The sequence below is a fragment of the Typha angustifolia genome, chromosome 2, assembly GCF_048772165.1.
Source record: "Typha angustifolia cultivar Huaian chromosome 2, ASM4877216v1, whole genome shotgun sequence".
Classification (NCBI taxonomy): domain Eukaryota; kingdom Viridiplantae; phylum Streptophyta; class Magnoliopsida; order Poales; family Typhaceae; genus Typha; species Typha angustifolia.
In genome coordinates, this window is record NC_133240.1 from 6,842,439 (window position 1) to 6,861,021 (window position 18,583).

The window sequence follows — 18,583 nt, forward strand, 5'->3', positions numbered from 1 at the left end:
CAAGAACCCCCTAAAACCCCCTTGGCTTCACTCACCTCTTCCCTCCCTAGATAACATCTTCCCAAGTCCGTGATCTCCACCTTTGTCCTATTTAAACCCCTCCCCTTCTGTCCATATGTATATAACATATATATGCACATAACTGCTATTCTAATCTTTCTCCTAGTAATCTCTTATCAAATAACATCACTTAGCACGCCAAATTGCCAATGAGCACTCTCTCTCTACCTCTCTCATTACACATTGTCTTACTCCAACTACTACTACTACTAGCTCGCTCACAGCTCCTGGTCTCTTCCCTTCATGACTACCATGATGCTCTAACCAAGTCAATATTGTTCTTTGAGGGGCAGAGATCCGGGAAGCTCCCGGCGGACCAGCGCGCCTCCTGGCGCCGGGACTCGGCGGTGTCGGATGGCTCGACGGCCGGCGTCGACCTCGAAGGCGGGTACTACGACGCGGGGGATAACGTCAAGTTCGGGTTCCCGATGGCCTTCACGACGACAATGCTGGCGTGGAGCGTCATCGAGTTCGGCGACTCGATGCCGCCGGATGAGCTACGGCACGCCGCGGCGGCAGTGCGGTGGGCCGCGGACTACCTTCTTAAGACCATCTCCCATCCTGGCCTCATTTTCGTTCAGGTATTATAATTGTGAGTTTGTGACTAGAATCCTTACTACCCATTCAATATTGCTATTATAATTAGATTTTATAATGATAATTCTATATATCAGTAAATTTTTTTCTTGGATAAAAAATCCTTTTTTTTTTCCTGTCTATAATAATTAGTTAAGATTAGATAGATTTAAGTGCCGAGAAAACATTTCTTAAAGGAGTTAAATCATTTCGTTGGCAATTATAATATCTTAAAATAATTTAATAGTAATTAAGTTCTCTATCTGCTTAAATTTTTAGATAAACGTTTAACACTCAGGTTGGGGATCCGATAAGTGACCATAATTGCTGGGAGAGGCCAGAGGACATGGACACGCCGCGGACGGTGTACAACGTGAGCACGGAGAGGCCCGGGTCGGACGTGGCGGGGGAGACGGCGGCAGCATTGGCGGCAGCATCGATGGTTTTCCGGACGCGCGACCAGAAGTACGCCGAGAGGCTGCTGGAGAACGCCAAGAGGGTGTTCGACTTTGCGGACGCATACCAGGGTGCGTATAGCGACGACCCCGGGCTCAAAGCTGGCGTTTGCCCCTTCTACTGTGATTTTGATGGGTATCAGGTAATTATTTACCTTCTGCTTTGATACTATCATACTATCACATTCCTCTCTTTTCTTTGGTTGTTTGCACTGGTAGATTGTCCGCAGCACTGTCTGCAGATCTCGTGCATTCCTTTGGTGTTTAGTAGCAATGATTGACTTCCATTTTTTTAAAGGGTTTGTTTTGCACGTTTAAAAAAAATTTCTAGTATTTGCATGTATATCCTTCAAAAGTATAGAGATTCTCGTGATTACTTTTTAAAAGTTAAGTTTGAATAATTTAATAAATAAACAAGAATATCTTTAACTTAGAAAAAAACTTGATAATGGTTAGATAATTTTATAGAGCATTCACGTAAAAAATAAAAATTTAAAAGGTGGTTTATATATATATATATATATATATATAGATATATGGAAAAAAAAATTAATAGGAGAAGCTAGATTGTCTGCAGTAGTAGTTTCTAAAAAGTTTTCCTACTTTTTCTTGGGCAAATTTCTATTTTGGCCTCTCTTTTTTTCATTAATTTTCAATTGGACCCTCATTTCTTTTGCTTATAAAGACCACCTTTTTATTTTATTTTATTCTGTCGGAGTATTTGGTAGCCTAAACAAAGGGCCAACCCTTCCCTAGATACAGATGCACTTTAAGTCCCAAGACCTACTCTAAGCTGTTGCGTTGTCAAGCTAACTGCACTGCCGAGCCATCAACCGAATCGAGCCAAGCCACCACCAAACTACCAACCACCAAACAATTTCTCCACAATATTATTTGGGATTGGAGTTGAACTCATGACCTCCTTAGTCATGAGCAAGATACCTACAAACTCTACTAGAGTTGGTTGGTACCAGAAACTAATATAAAGTTTGGAATTTGACCTCTGAACGGGGCTTCCACAAGCACAGATGCTGCGTAGCCCTGGCTGCTGGAACCTTCTGCAGTCAGTATATTTTATAGCCTGTGACATGGTATAAACTTAGTTAAAACATACTTTTAATTACTAACTCTAGTAGCTAGTTAAGGGCATTCAAGTAAGAGTTTTTGACCAATATGTTATTTTTTTCCAAACTATAATTTTAAATTTTTTGGTAGCTAGTTAGGGGCATTCAATCAGTAATATCTATCCATTTACCATAGTGTCTTCTTTAGAACAAATAAAATACTTTCACAAACATAACTCTTTTTTAAAATGTATTACTATGTAAATTGTCGATGTGGCACTTATACAGCAATAACTAGTACTTTGATATATAGTTTGAAAATTATAGTAAAAATATCATTATATTATTTTTTACGGGTATAGTAGATTGGTAAAAAAAAACCTCGATCAAATACCATACTGTAGGGAATTTCTCTACTGTGGGCTTGTTAGAATGCAATTGTAATGGGGAACAGGGGAAGACAGTCTCTTGTTGGACTCTTTGTTGGAATAAATAATTGCAAGTTTTTGTAAACAGGACAGAGATACTTCGTTATTCGCTCAATATTCTTCTATTTATCTGTGAGAATCTTGGTCTCTGCCTTGGGGAGCCAAATCAGGGACAAAATCTTTTGGAGTGCTCTGTTCAAAGATTAGAAAGACATGTGAGATTGACACACAACCACTCATATAATATTAATTTTCGCATAAGATTATGGTTATTTATCTATTTATTATCAACAATATTGTAGAAGTTTATAAATTCGTAAACTAGCAAAAAGAATAACGTTTCTTAAATTTTTCTTTCTTGAGAATGATAAACAAGATGGAAATCAACTCGGAAAGATAGTTAATGATTTGGGTGTAATATTATTGCACTTTGAAAGATTGAACCTTTGGATTACTGGTAAAGATGCACCAATATTTTAGTGATGAATTAATCTTGTGCTGGTTATGGAACAGGATGAATTACTATGGGGAGCAGCATGGCTACGTAGAGCCTCTCAGGATGATACTTTCCTCCATTACATACAAAACAATGGCAAAACACTGGGAGCAGAGGACAACATTAACGAGTTTGGGTGGGATAACAAGCATGCGGGCCTAAATGTCCTCGTTTCTAAGGTAAATATTTCAAACGTCTCATCTTAATCCTCTAAGTAGAAAATTAAAATTATGTTTATACCCTTTCTTCTCCAGAACAAAAAGAAGAAGAAGAAGAAAATTAGATTATTTACAACTTGTCCCTCAAATTATTGCTGGTTTTATCTAAAATCTCTCATTTTCTGTGAGTGATTTTTATCGTTCTTCTCTTTAAAATAAGGTTAGAATTAAACAAAAAACTAAATAGGCTATTAATACAAAGAACACTTGGGAGATTTTAGATTGCTGAGATGATGGACAGACAGCAACAAAAGGAATCAAAGAAATAAGAGGGGGAATATATATATATATATAAATATTGGTTGACAAACACAAAATAATTTGCTTTGTAATTCAGGAGCCTCATGTACTGGGAGACCTTTTTCTGAAGTAAATATTAACATCTAACCTAATTGTATAGGAATTCATGGAAGGTCAAGTGCTCTCTCTCCAGTCTTACAAGGAATCCGCAGACAGTTTCATGTGTACTCTGATACCAGAATCTTCGTCTTCACACATCCAATACACTCCTGGTGGAATGATATATAAACCAGGAGGGAGCAACATGCAGCATGTCACTTCTATCTCCTTTCTCCTCCTCACCTATGCAAAGTACCTCTCAAGATCATCACAGAGTGTTAATTGTGGGAATATAGCAGTTGGTCCGGCCTCACTTATACTACAAGCTAAGAAGCAGGTATTAATTTGATGTGTGTTTCTTTTTCTAGAGAAAATTTCAAATCACACCTTACATTTTAGTAATTAGTTTCTATTTTTCGAGCTATTTTGTAATCTAACGCCTCCTTTTGCCTATAATTTTTTATATCACATTCTTGGTAGGACTATTCTATTATAATAGTAGGTTTACACTTTTTACTTTAACTTCTAAAAAAATACTCTTATCTAAAGTATCAATATTTCTTCAGGAACATTTTTCTCAAGAGTATTTTAGTAAATTTGATTAGTATCAATTATGTTAGAAAGTATATTGGGGATATCTTAGTAATTTTACTCTCGGAGTTAAATAAATTATAGTGTAGGATTAAGGATAGTTAGGCAAACTAATAGTAGAATGTTATAAAAAATATAGACAAAAAGGAGGAGTCGAATTACAAATAGCTGAGAGACTGGGAAGTCACTAAGGACTGTTTTGCAGCAAATTTCAATGCCTAGGTGGATAATAACAAATATGAATAACTTGGGTTATACTTATTAGGGTATATTTTTTGTTGCATTTATATTCTTCTTAACTAGTGGTGCCATTTATATCCAGGTTGATTACTTGTTAGGAAATAATCCTATGAACATGTCCTACATGGTTGGTTACGGGGATCGATATCCTCAGCGGATCCATCACCGTGGTTCATCATTGCCGTCAATCTCAAACCATCCTCAGTTCATTGCATGCAAGGATGGTACACCTTACTACAAGTCTTCTGATCCTAACCCTAATCCACTGATCGGGGCGGTCGTCGGCGGTCCAGGGGAAGATGACATTTACGAGGATGATCGTGCTGATTTTCGTAAATCAGAACCAACTACATATATCAATGCTCCATTAGTTGGAGTTCTTGCCTATTTTGTTGCTAATCCTAATGTTGATTTTTTTACCTGAGAATGGTTATATATATATATATATATATATATATATATATACACACACACACACAGAGTGAGAACAAAAGAGAAGCAAACAAATGAAAAGTAGGCCCACCTGATCTATCTAGATTTCAGAGTGGCCTTGTAGAATAGGAGTGGATTTATATACTTGGGTGAGGTGTGAAGAAGTGCACATCGTCCTACAAGTTTACTACACAGGTGATGTTTTTTTTCGGAACTTTTATGTGTGCTTGTAACTCCCATTTTTCTTGTGAAATGTGAAGTTAAATATTTCTATTCTCAATCTTCGACTTGATTTTGATCTAAGTTCGTACTTCCTCAGCTTTTCCCTTGAGAGCTTAACAAACTAAGATCATGTAGAACCTTTGTTTTTCTCCTCAAAAGAAAAGAATAGCTATTTGAATAGGAACATATCCAATTCTTGATATCAGGAACAAGAAAAAAAAAACCGAGATTGATTGATTTAAAAGCTACATGCAGTATCCGTCGGCATATATCTAAAAACAAGGGAAATTTTCAAATAGCACTCTATATTTTCATCATTTTCTTATTGTCTTAGAATATTTTGTAATCTATATTTTTTATATAATGCCCTGAGTTAACCCAACCATCTTTTAAACAGAAAGGGATCAAACAAAGAATACTCTATCAGAACACTGAAGGTAATTCTAGAGTAGAGTATTTAGATCCACAAATAGTTTTAATATGTAGCGGCTAGGGTGGAGTACGATTTATAAAAGGATTTTTGGTTAGTGTGAATCTAAGTTAAAAAGATTTCAAGAGTATCTTAAGTAATTTAATTAGTAGAGTTACATAAACTATAGACTACAATTAATGATACTTTATCAAAATAACAGTAGAATGTTATATAAGAATTATACAAAATAAAGAGGGATTAGGTTACAAATTTCTCAAAGACAGTGTTGATAAGAAAATAATAAAAATCTAGGGTGTCACTCTTGAAAATTATTCTATAAAAAACCTTTGGAAACATGTAGAACAACAGTAGACTTTATGGTTTAACTAAGACACCAGTGTTTCTCATAGAGGGTTGCTTCTGAAACTGAAGCAGTTCTTTAAAGAACCAGCAAGTTCCAGAAGGAAAATACCTAAGAACTTGATATTAATAATAGAAATGTTAATCATCAATCTAACAATACCAGCAATTCTTTCTACAATTACAGATAATGAATGCCCACCAGTTACTCAAGCCTTGCATTGGCTGCACGCACTGAGTGCCTAATTTATGTAGGAGATGTACAGTTTGTAAACCAATTTAGAGAAATCCCATCTATAAAATTAGACCATGAGAACTAATAAAGTACTATAGTGGGGAAAGTAACAGAGACATTCATTTACCAATTAAAATTTTATACAGAAGGATATAAGGTCATCAATATTATTGTCACTGTACAAGGTAATTAAATCATTGAACACAATGGGGCTTGCTGCCGGGAACTAGCAGCTCTCATGTGTTAAGAACCCTTTACAATCCAACCTACACAAATCGAAAATTGTAATGAAAATGTAAGATTTTGTAAATAATCTAAGGAAGCATATTAAAAAAATGTTTCATGATTAGAGTGAAGTACTTCCATCATTTCATATAAATCCACCGAGACATTCTCATGTCTAAATTTGACAACCTTCTCAATAAGTATCTAGACAGAGGTAAGCCAGCATTGATGGTCAATTTAACAGCTACCCTCAGTAGAATCTAAGAAAGGCATTGCCATGAACATATTATATTCAGCTCGTTCTACATTCCCTAAACCAACTGTTTATGAGAAAAGGTGTTTGAATATTCTCTGCTTTAATACCTGCTCTCTCTAAAAACAATTATGGCCCCTCCCCACAATTAAATGGCACAAAGACACACAAACTCATTTGCACGATAATAAACTGATTAACAAACAATCAAGATAAGGCTGGACTCTTTAATGTTTTAACTGCAGCAGAAGAATTTGCCTACACAGTATTGTTAGTTTCTTTGATGACTTGCTGTAGTTTGTCATTTTTATTACCTTAAGTCCTGTATTAAGTCATAAGGTGTTTCCCATATCAAAGAGAAAAAGAAAAAAAAGGGAAAAAGTAACAGCTATACCTTCTTTATAATATCTACAGCACTATGATACGAACTATCAGAAGCCAGATAATTTTGGAAAGACATCTGAAACTTCACTGCAGCTCAAACTATCATATAGAATTCTTCCTCAGGAACAACTATGAGACAACTTTTGGCATATGAAAGGGAAGAAGACAGTATGGGCATTACAAGTTACAACAACAACCTTATGACTGGAAGAGAGTGACAGTTGCTATATACCCATTCTTCATAACCTGGTAAAATAGGAGCATATCAGAACTAAAATTTAACTGTACCGGTGAAGAATAGAACTATATGCATATTTTGTAGTACAGAATCATATTTTTTTACCTCAAAAGCCACATTTTGGTACCCGTAAACAAAAGTTGATCCAAAAGGATTGTTCATCGAACCTTGTGTCTGGATTGCTGCCCGACCACCATCCCCGAGGATCTCCTAAAAGTTTATAGATCAGCAAAGTTTTTTTTAAGCATTATGCAAATATACCATGCAAGCGACCAGATCTCACTACAGAAAGATCATCGGAGCCCCACTTATTAGGACCTGTTTGGGTAAATTAGGAAAAGTTTCCATAAGAATTTCAACATGTAGGAATTGAAATGTGCAACTAAAGTATCTATGTGATTTTTTTTTTCCCTCTGGATTAATTTAATTTATCGTGTTTGGATAGTTTAGGAAATTTTGGCGAAAAAAAGAGAAAGAAGAGAGATGGGAGAAGGAAGAGGTGGTGGTTGTGGAAGGAGAAGGAAGAGGTGGTGGTGGTACGCAGAGGATAATGAGTTGGTGATGGGGAAAGAGAAGGAGTTGGTGATGAGCAATGGAGGAGGTGGTAGTGGGTAGAAGAGTTGGAGGAGACAGGAGGAGGAGGAGGAGGTGGTGGTGATGGGTGGAGGAGAATCAGGAGAATGATGAGGAATTAGTGGTTGATGCTGGCGTTGTGCTGAGGAGGAGGAGAGAAGAGACCGGTGATAGGAGAGGGAGAGGGAGATATGGGGAACGAAGAGTGAAAGAGAAGAGAGTGAGGGAGAGAGTGTAGGAAAACAAATGAATTCAGATCATTTTTTTTCTCCTTAGCAGAAGGTTATTTCCTATAAGAAACTTCCCTTGAAAATATTATCCAGACACCCACATAGGAAAATCTGTGGGAATTTGAGCTCTCTAATATCACAACCTGATTAAGATCCTCCTATGTCTGCCATTTTAAAATTTAAAATCATTAATGCAATGATTTGTAGCATTACAATCCAACTCGACGTCACCATTTATTTAGGCAGCACAATACGTCCATCATCAATCTTTTCATATACTTGGATGTTGGGAGCAGCATTAAGCACTGGAGGAGATTGACAAGAAAGCAAACAAAGATATCCTCCTCAATTTAGCTAGGATACTTTTTGTTCCTTCGCTTGAAATTTTATGATTTCATTCTTCTTTCAGCTTACATTTGAGGAACTGAAGTCTTAGAGAACCAAAAGCACCTAATTATTTTATCAAAGTAGAACTCAGTGACTAATGTATCTCGCCTTTCATTTTCCAAGAATGAAAAAAATCATAAAAATCTGGGGAAAAGATACCCGTTGGATCGAATGACTTTTTTTTGTATCTTTAAAATGAGTTCAAAAACCACTCCTATAGTACACAAAGAGCAGACAGACAATTCATCCTACTGCTGAGTGGATATCCCTTCCAAAGAAGGAAGAATCTTGCAAATAAATCACTGGAAAAGAACCAGTTAACAGTACCATTAGGTACTTGAGGCAACGCTTGTAACTTATAAGTCTAGATTAATTAACCCATCAAAACTGCAGTGATTAAAATGTTACCTTTACTTGTTCCCACTTTGTGCTAGGTGTAATGCAACTTTTGGGTGCACTACCAGGTTCAACTGTTCCTTCCACTGAAAAACAAAAAATTACAATTAAACTCCTCTTTTAGATATTAAATCAATTTGAGGACCTTAAAATCAATCATACTCACTTTCGCCATCATATATAACAAAGTTGCATTTCATATAGGAATTAAAATCTGAATGTCCCGGAAAGTTAGTGTGTAAAACAAACTTCTTGATTTTATGCGTCTGCAAGTTCAGATTATAAATAATGTGTTAGCAAGTACCCAAACAACAAGAAAATGCATAACAAAAAGATGTAAGAAAATATAAAATGAAAAAGCACCTGTGGATGAGATGAACAACTAAAAAATATATAAGATAGTACAAGAAATTGTACAGTGAAAAAGTACCTGGCCGTCAAATAGTATGTCCAGACCACGAGAAAAGTAATTGTAAAAGTAATCCGCACAAAGAGTTGTTCGAGGGCGTGGATCCGAAGCAGAGTGTATCACCATTTGATCAACCTGGAGTATGAGTCAAACATCAGACCTAATTATCAATCAATCCAACAAAAGCACCTCACATATGTACAGATGTGCTGCTTTACACCATGCTCTTGGCTATTAACTTGTGCAACCATGAGATCAATAGAATATTAGAATCTTACATGACAAACTTGCCTTCTCAATCTGCCTAGACATTTGGAAGAAAGAAATCAGAAGATTTAATTCTCATATATATATATATATCCTAAACTTCCAAAATGCTCCTTTACTGCTGTCAGCTGACCTAGTGGCCTTATGCTTATGATGAGAAGTTGCTTTTCTGCCTATAGTAGTTCTATTAAGTAATGTAATTATATGCAATAAATAACTAAAGGAACAGTTCAGCAATCAACGTGGTTAAACTTAGGTTCAAGGAAAATCAGTTACAGAACCAAAAGAAATGATACGAGAGGAGAGCTAACAGTTGCAATCAATAAAATACAAAACCCTCGAGTACTTATCACATAGATTTATTGAACAAGTATATATATAAATATATGGTCTCACTAATCAAGCAAACATAGACAAAAGTTGTATTTAATAAGGAAGAAAATTGCTAATTCTAGTGCAACCACAAGATAGTAACATATCATGGTTTTTTCTTCACTGAGAAAGAAAAGGGCGCCTCAGTTCATGAAGCTCCAATCCATGCAGGGTCCAAAGGAGGAAGCTGTAAGCAGCTTATACTCTCATTAGTCATTAATGAAGAGATTGTTATCATGACTTGAACCCGTGATCTCTTAGAAGCAAGGGGCAATCACTTTAACAGCTTGAGAAAAAGTAGAGTTTAGTGAAAGAAGACATATAACTTGAGAAAAAGAAAGAGTTTTGCAATAGTAGACATAGTGATGTATGATCTAGGTTTCAATATAGAAGCAATAATATGACATATAATGTTATATTACTGCAAATTGCCCTTCTAAGATGTATATGCATGAGAACATGAAAGTGAGTTACTGCTAATTTAGAATTACCAAATAACCGTAAAGACAATTTAACATTGTAATCCTCACCTTTATTGTAATAAATATTAAATAATATACAATGTTAAGTAAAATGAAGTTGACAGCACTGTGATAATAAGAAAAAGAAGAAAGGAGTTAATAATTTATCAGAACTCAGAAGTGAATTACTTCAGTGAAAGGGTACAAAAATCTTATATAGCGGTCAGCTTCAAATTAAATTGGAAAAAGGGATAAGGATGTTTTGCCACAATATTGTACTTAAGCAGTCCATACCCCATAGTTCAACAATGAACACAGTACGCAACAAACTATTCAAAGTTTTGATGGATGCCAAAAGTTTTGAGGAGTTAAAAACTTGTATATTTTTTTTGGTCAATATGCAACAAAACTATTCTAAGTTTTTCATGCAATCTAAGCCCTTTGAAAAGCTTTTCATCACATTAAATTCCAGAAAGAAGGAATTCACCTGCTTTTGATGTATCCCACAAGGACGACCGAGTTCAGTCCATACATCCTGCAAAGAAATGTAAATAATACTGAGAAGAAAGCCACTGTTTGATACATGAGCATCCAGAAAATGAACAAAAGGAACATCAGGCAAATGTTGCTTGGGTAAAACATACTCCATAAGAAAGAACACAATGTTGAACTAAAAACATACAACTAGCATTGACACCCACTTAGTTCATCAATGTTAATGTTTTAATAGGCGGTCGTGGATGGCGGGCAGTCACCCCACTGCCTAACACCAAGATGGAAGGTGGGTAATGAGGCAGTCTAACATTTTTATTTTTAATACTAATAATATATATATGTATATATAATTTGTAATGATGCACCACCCCAATCCGACAATGAAAGAAATCTTCATTGAAATTACTAATAAGAAAATTAACACCGTTGGTTTTCTTCTCTAGCAATTAGCCAACTAATTAGCTCAATAATCATTATTCATTAATCAATTATTAGGAATCAGGACAGTGAAACTGTGAAAGAAAACTGCAGAAGCAAGTAAACAAAGCATGCTTGCTGTGATTACCTATTGCTATTAAGTGTAAATTACTGTAGCAGTGAAGAAACTAGAAAGAGAAGAAAGCCGACAGTGAAAGAGAGAAAGAGGAGAAAGAGAAGAAAAGGAATAAACTGCTCAGTAGCCTTTCACTCTTCGTGGCTAAACCGGGAGGTGGCTGCTGAGAGTGAAAAGGGAAGAAAATATAGGAGAGTAAAAAGAAAAGAAATAGAAGAAGAAGAGAGGGGTTTGAGGGGTACTTTGCTCAATGCTGGTTGAGGATTATCGCTTGTTGCCGTCAACTTCTCGCCGCCGCTCAGAGATGATAGAGAGAGAGAGACGATCGAGGGAGGTCAAGGGAGGGAGATGATCGAGAGAGGATGAGTTATTAAGGCTCAGGTCAAGAGTGAAGAGAGATAAAAGATTGGGTTTGTTTAAATGATTAATAGGTTAGGCAGTTAGAAGATAGTAAAGATCCGACCCGATAATTCCAAACCCATTGCTATAATGAGCTGACCCGCAATCACATTTAGCGGGCCGCTCAGCTTGCTATGCGACTTAGCGGTCCGCTAAGTCCGCGTAGGCGGCTTGGCCGCCATTCCTTTTGGCGGAGAAGCCGACATGCCACCCCACCAAGGCAGCCGCCATGGCCGCTTTTTATAACATTGATCAATGCTTAGATATCTTATTTGAAATGAAGATATACATTAGTAGAAGTTAAATTTTAGAAATGCATTCATATAATTCCTCTGCCCTCCGCAGAAGAAGTATGAATGCAAGTGGTATATTCCTATGTAGGTTCAGTGAGAGAAGATTCAGAGACAATTATTCAGACTATTTAAGAAACCATGTAAACTAGGATGACACTTTACAATCTGTACAAATACTATGAGTTAGCAAAATAAGAATATAGAAAGAAACTTACCTGGGGGGATGCACCAAAAGGAATATGCTGTCCTCCAATGGTGAACCATAGTTCTTCGCCAAGCTGATGTAAAAGAAGGTGAAAAGATATGAGAATGCTCAAAGACATGCTATATTCCACTGAAAGTGTCAAAATAAAGCAGTTATCTCACGTGAAATATAAACTTAAAAAATAATTCCCATCAATATTTAATAATTCTTTCAAATATTCAACACTTTTTACATACAGTTGAAAGAAAAGGGAGATTAATCTAAAAAATGAAATGACATGTATGCAGCTTAAAGCTAGATTATAAAGCATCTGCCTTACACAATGCAATATAAAGAAGTCCAAATTTTAATTACTAATCCCTTTCAAAATTGTAACAATAGCCAAGCAAGGATTTCCCTTTTACAGCACATCCCCATAAGCAACATAATTTACATCCCCAGAAACCGTTGATTATGTCTAAAACAGGGGTCCAGGCTGGTACAATTCAACAGCAAACCAACACATGATACAAGTTATTGCACACTATAGAAGCTAATTGAGATGCTGTTATGAGTTACACGATGATGTTATACCAACATGGTACATGCTGACTGAGATTAGTTGGCACTTGGCAGGACCGTAAGTATTCTAAAAAGAAGGAAAAGGAAAAGAACATGTATAGTGTATAAGATGAATCCAATACTTAAAAAAGTCTCCCAATGGGAAAAAAAAACATGAGATTTCTGTAACTCCTCACATCAACAAAAAAATTTAACTGGAAGGACGGCTATTTCTTTTTAAAAAATGGCATTGCAAACTATATTAGTTTCTAACCTTAGCGTGCACCTCTTCCATGTAAAGACTGCCAGCAGACAATGGAGGAACTGAAGCTTTATCCATTAAAGATCCCACACCAACTTTACCATCAGATGAACTATCATACAGAGAGACGCGGCAAGTCACCGGGGTTGTTCCGTCAGGAAACTCAAGAGGTAACTCTGCTAACACTGCCATAATAATAAGAAAAGTGAGTTATAGTAAGAAAAACATATAATTAAAAAAATAAAGTTTATAAAATGCAAGGAGTGTATCAGCACACCTTCCCTATCATGGAAGATACTTGTGTATTGACTGGGTATTGGAAATGCAAAGGACAATCCCTAACAACAAATATCATGTAAGCCAGGATCCAGACAACCACCAGAAGAGAGTAGAAAGGGGCCATGAAATACATCATTCCAAAGCTGTAGAGTCAACATACATACTGGATAAAATAGCGTATAAATCCCTCTGTCGTTGTCATAAATTCCAGGAAATGTAGGCCCAAAAAGTGCATAGACTGCTACAAATGTGGCTAGTGTTGAGGGACCACTAGGAAAGAAAATATGAACAGCAGTAAGCCTTAAGTCCTAAATAAACAAAGAAAGATATAAGGCTGATAAAATTGATAAGAAAACAAGCAAGAAAAGCAGAGTTAGATTGCTAAGTGCTAACCCAATCAAAGAAGTAGCATAGCGCATCTGCAGCCTCTTGACATCATATATCTCGATAAGACGCAGTCTCTGTTGAGAAATTCAAAATTCAATGTTTTGAAAAACCGAAGTGCAAAATTAAACAATAATAGAAGAATCCCAAGAAGGTTCCTACAGAGTACATAAAGACTGGCATAGTCCTAAAAACAACTTCTCAAACCTGACTAAGACATTCATGGTCATTTAAAAATCTGAAATTTGAAATCAATGAGGCACTGAGAATACAAGTCAAATTCGCTAGAAAACTATAAGTTCACAGTATTCAAACTAAAATACATGCAATTCCATTGGTACCTGTGACCAAGGATCGAAACGGAGGTGAAAACCATGATCTGGAAAGCTTATTACAATGTCCAGCTTTAAGGGCTCCTGCAAGAAATTGTATACTTCTGTTGACATTATAGTTTTAATAAAGCATCAACATACATGTCAGAAAATAACTTCTGTAATACTAAGCAAAATTATCGAGATGTGAAGTTTTGGCATTTATTTCTAAAAGTTAGTCCTAGGGGACAAGCTTGATTTTTTATATATATACCCGATGCTAAAGAAGCATGACATGTAGAATAAAACTCAAGCACAGTTACTTATAAATTCATGTCCCAACACTCTTACAGATAGTATGCACCAATATTCACCGAGGCTCGGTGTGCATGGCTATAGAAAAGAATCTATGCGTCAACCAATGATTTATAATGTTGGTCAGAGTACATGAGTTTGGTAGACCAATTTGTATGTTTCTGAACTTCTTCTAATTATGTGCATATGTAAATTAACATATGATTATAATGATACTCTATAGGGTGTACATATATAGACATTTAACAATATGCGTGTGTGTGTGCATAAATTACTGACATAGGCAAAAGGCTCAGTTCAGATTTCCTAAAAAATGGTCTTGATCTATGACTGTCTCATGATAAGCATAACATGACAAGGTATCATAGCCAGTTGCGAGCACTGGTATCACACTTGTCAAACATAATCCATAAGCCAGAAAGTTTCTGTTTTCCAGCAGAGAAAGTCCACTCGAGAATATAAACACAGGACCAACATGTCACAAAGAAGATAATGTTAATGTCCATGGCATATCCTAGGACAAGGTCACTAAATAGCAGTACCATGACTAAAAATTAAGACAATGGTACCACATCTCTGCTCAATTGAGATTGAGCTCCACAAGTTATTGGATGGAACTATATGTCATACTGCTAACAAGTGAACTTTCTCTTTTGAGCTTGCAATTAAACTATAAAAGAATGCTTAACCCAGAAGAAAGAAAAGATTTTGTATATTTTTTAATTTCTTGTTATAGAGAGCATCTAAAAAAGTGAAATATCAACCTAAAAAGTAAGTATAGTTTTACATGTTCAACAAAACTACAAGCTTTTGCCTGTAAATGCTATAAATATCTGTAAGACTATCATTTCATCCCTAAGTGTTTTGACTTTTAATTTATACAATTACGTCTGCATGTACTCATATAACAACCATGCATTTATGTCAGTTTCAATGAATGATCTGTGTGCTACTGTGCTGTCATAAGCAACTATATTACAATAGGAATTTAATATATCGTAACCCAAGATATTCAGCATGTTCAACTCGCTAACATCACTAATATTCCATTAAATTCTCCTTTTTTATAATATTCAGTAAGCACATATAAACAGTTCAATCAAAATTGCAAAGAGGAAAAAGCAAACAGCCCAACCTCGTCAAGATATTTCACATGGACAACATCGTAGATGTTGGGTTGGAGCTCTACTTGAGAGAATGCTTCACTAATAGCCATGCCTACAACATCATTTTATAGGAGCTTGTATAAGTGAAAATAGCAATAAAACTGATCATAGAAATGACTGATAAGTTCCATTTCATCGTTACAGAGAAGCATAAAACAACAAAATATCAAAATGGAATAATTGAAACAAAAGAGAATAGGAAAAAAATAGTAGGCAGACTAGGCTTAAGATAAAGTACGTAACCTCGCTGCAGACACAAATCAGCAATATTAACAGAGGAAATCTAAATTTCCTTTTCCAAAATGAGGAAATATCTCCCAATCAAGAAATCTTCTTGCAACTACAAGAGGTCACAACTCACAACATCGACTAAAGTAATCAATTAGGCTGTGAAAATGTTATAATTTGAAGTAAGGTTAGCCTATTATGAATGCCAATTCCTAGCCAAAATAAATGCAATTATCAGCCTCCCAAAGTGTCCCGAAATTAACAAATATTTTATGTTAAATATATAAATTCATTAGATAGATATACTTTACAAATTTAACACACAGACTGATAATCTGAGTCAATATGTTTCGAATAGAAACCCAAAGTGCATAGTAAATTCATAGTCCTGGGAAACATCAAGTTTGCAAGATCTTTAGACTTTGCTATATTGTAATCTCAAAAGGATTGACCTGTTTCACACTAATAATTTCTTACTACCACGGTAAAAACTCTTTAAAACTTAGTACTCTCTAGTCTTCAAAACATATTTGTCTTGATACTCAGATAAATCATACTTAAGGAATTTCCATAATGACTTCAAAACTTTCTGACATCATCTGAGAAAGAGAATGAGAATAAAAATAATCTGAGAAAGGAATTTCCAATGAATTGATTTTGGTTAGGAGCATCGCGAAAGAGTCCGAGTTGAAATATGGATTTTAAATTAAATTCCATTAAGAAGGCTCTCATGATTCATGAATCATGGTCCATGATAAAAATGATGTACAATGAATTATTCGCTATAGGAAAGTATATCAATTGCTAATCTAGGGAAATATAACATCTCTAAGTAAAACTGTATGCTACCAACTGTGTTCCATTCTCCACACTGTCCTCAAGTCCAAGGTATTTTCTGAGTTACTTCTAAGGTCTAACCTCAATGAGCATTCAGCATGTAGTCCTATAGGTCCAAGTCCTATACAAGTAGCTTATTATCCAAATTCTAATGTACGATCCCTTCTTAAAGTTGCTGCAGTGCCACATTTCGGATTATGGCACGTAAAAATAACTCCATGGATATAGTAAATTGTTTGACCTGATCTTACTGACCCAAGAACTACAACTGAGAACTAGAGTTGAAAAAAGAAGGAAGAGAAAAGGTAATATCAGCAAAGCTCAATAAATAAATTAATCCAAGGAACTTTTGTAGAACCATATCATTACCGTATCTTTATGACGAGAAATTAAACTCAAAAGATATTAACATTGAAACATAAAAAAACCATGTATCAAAATGCTTAAGAAAATATAACTTCGCTACAAGCCTACAAATTATTAAGAACTGTACGCCCCACCAAACATAAAATCGAGGCCCACGGTTCGTCCTCGTAAAATTAAGTACAAAAGTGTTAGAGAAGAGATTCAACAATAGGAATGAGTGGATGATCTACATGAAAAAGAAAAAAATAACCACATCAAATAAGTCAAATAGGCCGTTCCCTGAGATCTCACATGCTAACACAAAGGAAGAGGTGAACTCTAATACTTAAAACCGCCGAAACAATAGAGAATCTAGTTCCAAGCGACTGGATCAAGACGAGCTCACCTAGGGTAAAGGGGCCGAGACCGACACCAGGACGGAGATCGAGGGTGATGGCTCCCATGGCGGTGCCCTCGCACCTCCGCCTCATCGGCGGCGGCGGCGCCCCTGCCACTACCCCCGCCGCTGCCACCGTCGGACCGCCGGATCGCTGGTGGTGCTGCAGCGACTGCATCCCTCCCTTCTGATCGGTGTGTAATCTATTCGCGATCTCTCGGTGTGCGTGTGTTTCCTTTCTTTCTTCGCGATCTTTGGGGTCTTGCGTTTCGCCTTCTCCTTTCTTGCGCAACGAATCAAACTTCCAAGGGCATCCGGGGATCCGCTGTTTTGTTCGCAGCAGCCGTGGCGAGTTTGGTACCGTGTGCGAGGGGAGTTTTGTGTGGAGCGGATTCTCTGCACATCTGGTTGCAGGAACCTCATGATAATTGGCTGACAAATTTACGCGTAGTCAAAACATACTTTTAAATCCATTTAGTCGTTTGCTTGTTACGTTAAACTAAATTCAAGAGACGTTGCTCGATACATTTTAGCAATTAAGGACTCAATTTATGAATAATAATAAATTAGAGAGATATTATATTGTATTTGGATAATTTTATCCCTAAATATATCCATACGGTTGTGTGTTAATAATAATTAGAGCAAAAACATGTTCTAAATTATAAGTCATACAATAAATTATTACTTTTAAATAATTACCTTATATAATTTAGAGTCAAGTGAAAACAAACCGGTTATGTTTAGGCCCTCTATTTTTTTATAAAAAAGACAAGGTTTTTATATTTTTAATATCTATATTTATATTCGCATCCAAATAATCTACACAAATATGCATGTATTTATATTTATACATTCATATAGTTCTAAAATACTATGAGATTAAGGATATGAACATTTTCTTTTTTATTGTTGATAAAAAATTAAATAGATATCATCCAATATCTTAATAGTTTAGCTCATTATCCATATTTATATCTGTTATAATTTTACCATTATTTGATCCATTTTCATCCCTAATTTATATATATATTATTAAAAAATTAAACAAACAAAGCAGCAAATTGAAGAATTGATAACCTTCCTCAATCGTTTTGTTGTCCTCAGAGACAAAGAGATGGAATATCTCATGAAGAATATGAACTCTATATGAGAATTGAGAGGAAAATAATAAAAAACTTTATTAAAAATAATTTATAGTAGCGAAATTTTATTGTCAATAAAGACTCAATTAATTAATACATATCTTTT

General features: G+C 35.6%; 2 protein-coding genes across 3 annotated transcripts; one reads left to right on the forward strand and one right to left on the reverse strand.

Annotated features, from left to right (window-relative positions):
- LOC140773362 (endoglucanase 23-like) lies at positions 1-5,131 on the forward strand. Its single transcript, XM_073115870.1, has 5 exons — positions 1-641; positions 935-1,234; positions 3,097-3,258; positions 3,698-3,973; positions 4,550-5,131. Exons 1-5 carry the CDS (start codon positions 210-212, stop codon positions 4,889-4,891), a joined length of 1,512 nt encoding a protein of 503 aa, XP_072971971.1. The 5' UTR covers positions 1-209; the 3' UTR covers positions 4,892-5,131.
- Positions 5,132-6,230: 1,099 nt separating this feature from the next.
- On the reverse strand, positions 6,231-17,657 carry LOC140772162 (PHAF1 protein At3g51130). Of its 2 annotated transcripts, none has more exons than XR_012106260.1 (15): positions 17,342-17,657; positions 15,495-15,577; positions 14,075-14,149; positions 13,743-13,810; positions 13,514-13,619; positions 13,348-13,408; positions 13,083-13,255; positions 12,279-12,341; positions 10,811-10,858; positions 9,245-9,358; positions 8,981-9,080; positions 8,827-8,900; positions 7,334-7,438; positions 7,001-7,236; positions 6,231-6,394 (listed from the first exon to the last, which is right to left on the reverse strand). XR_012106260.1 is itself a non-coding variant. In XM_073114090.1 (15 exons), exons 1-14 carry the CDS (start codon positions 17,508-17,510, stop codon positions 7,189-7,191), a joined length of 1,287 nt encoding a protein of 428 aa, XP_072970191.1. In that variant the 5' UTR covers positions 17,511-17,656; the 3' UTR covers positions 6,231-6,394; position 7,188. The 2 variants fall into 2 exon arrangements, 1 of the variants encoding a protein (XP_072970191.1); XM_073114090.1 differs by having other exon boundaries at positions 7,188-7,236; positions 17,342-17,656.
- Between the last annotated feature and the right edge of the window lie 926 nt (positions 17,658-18,583).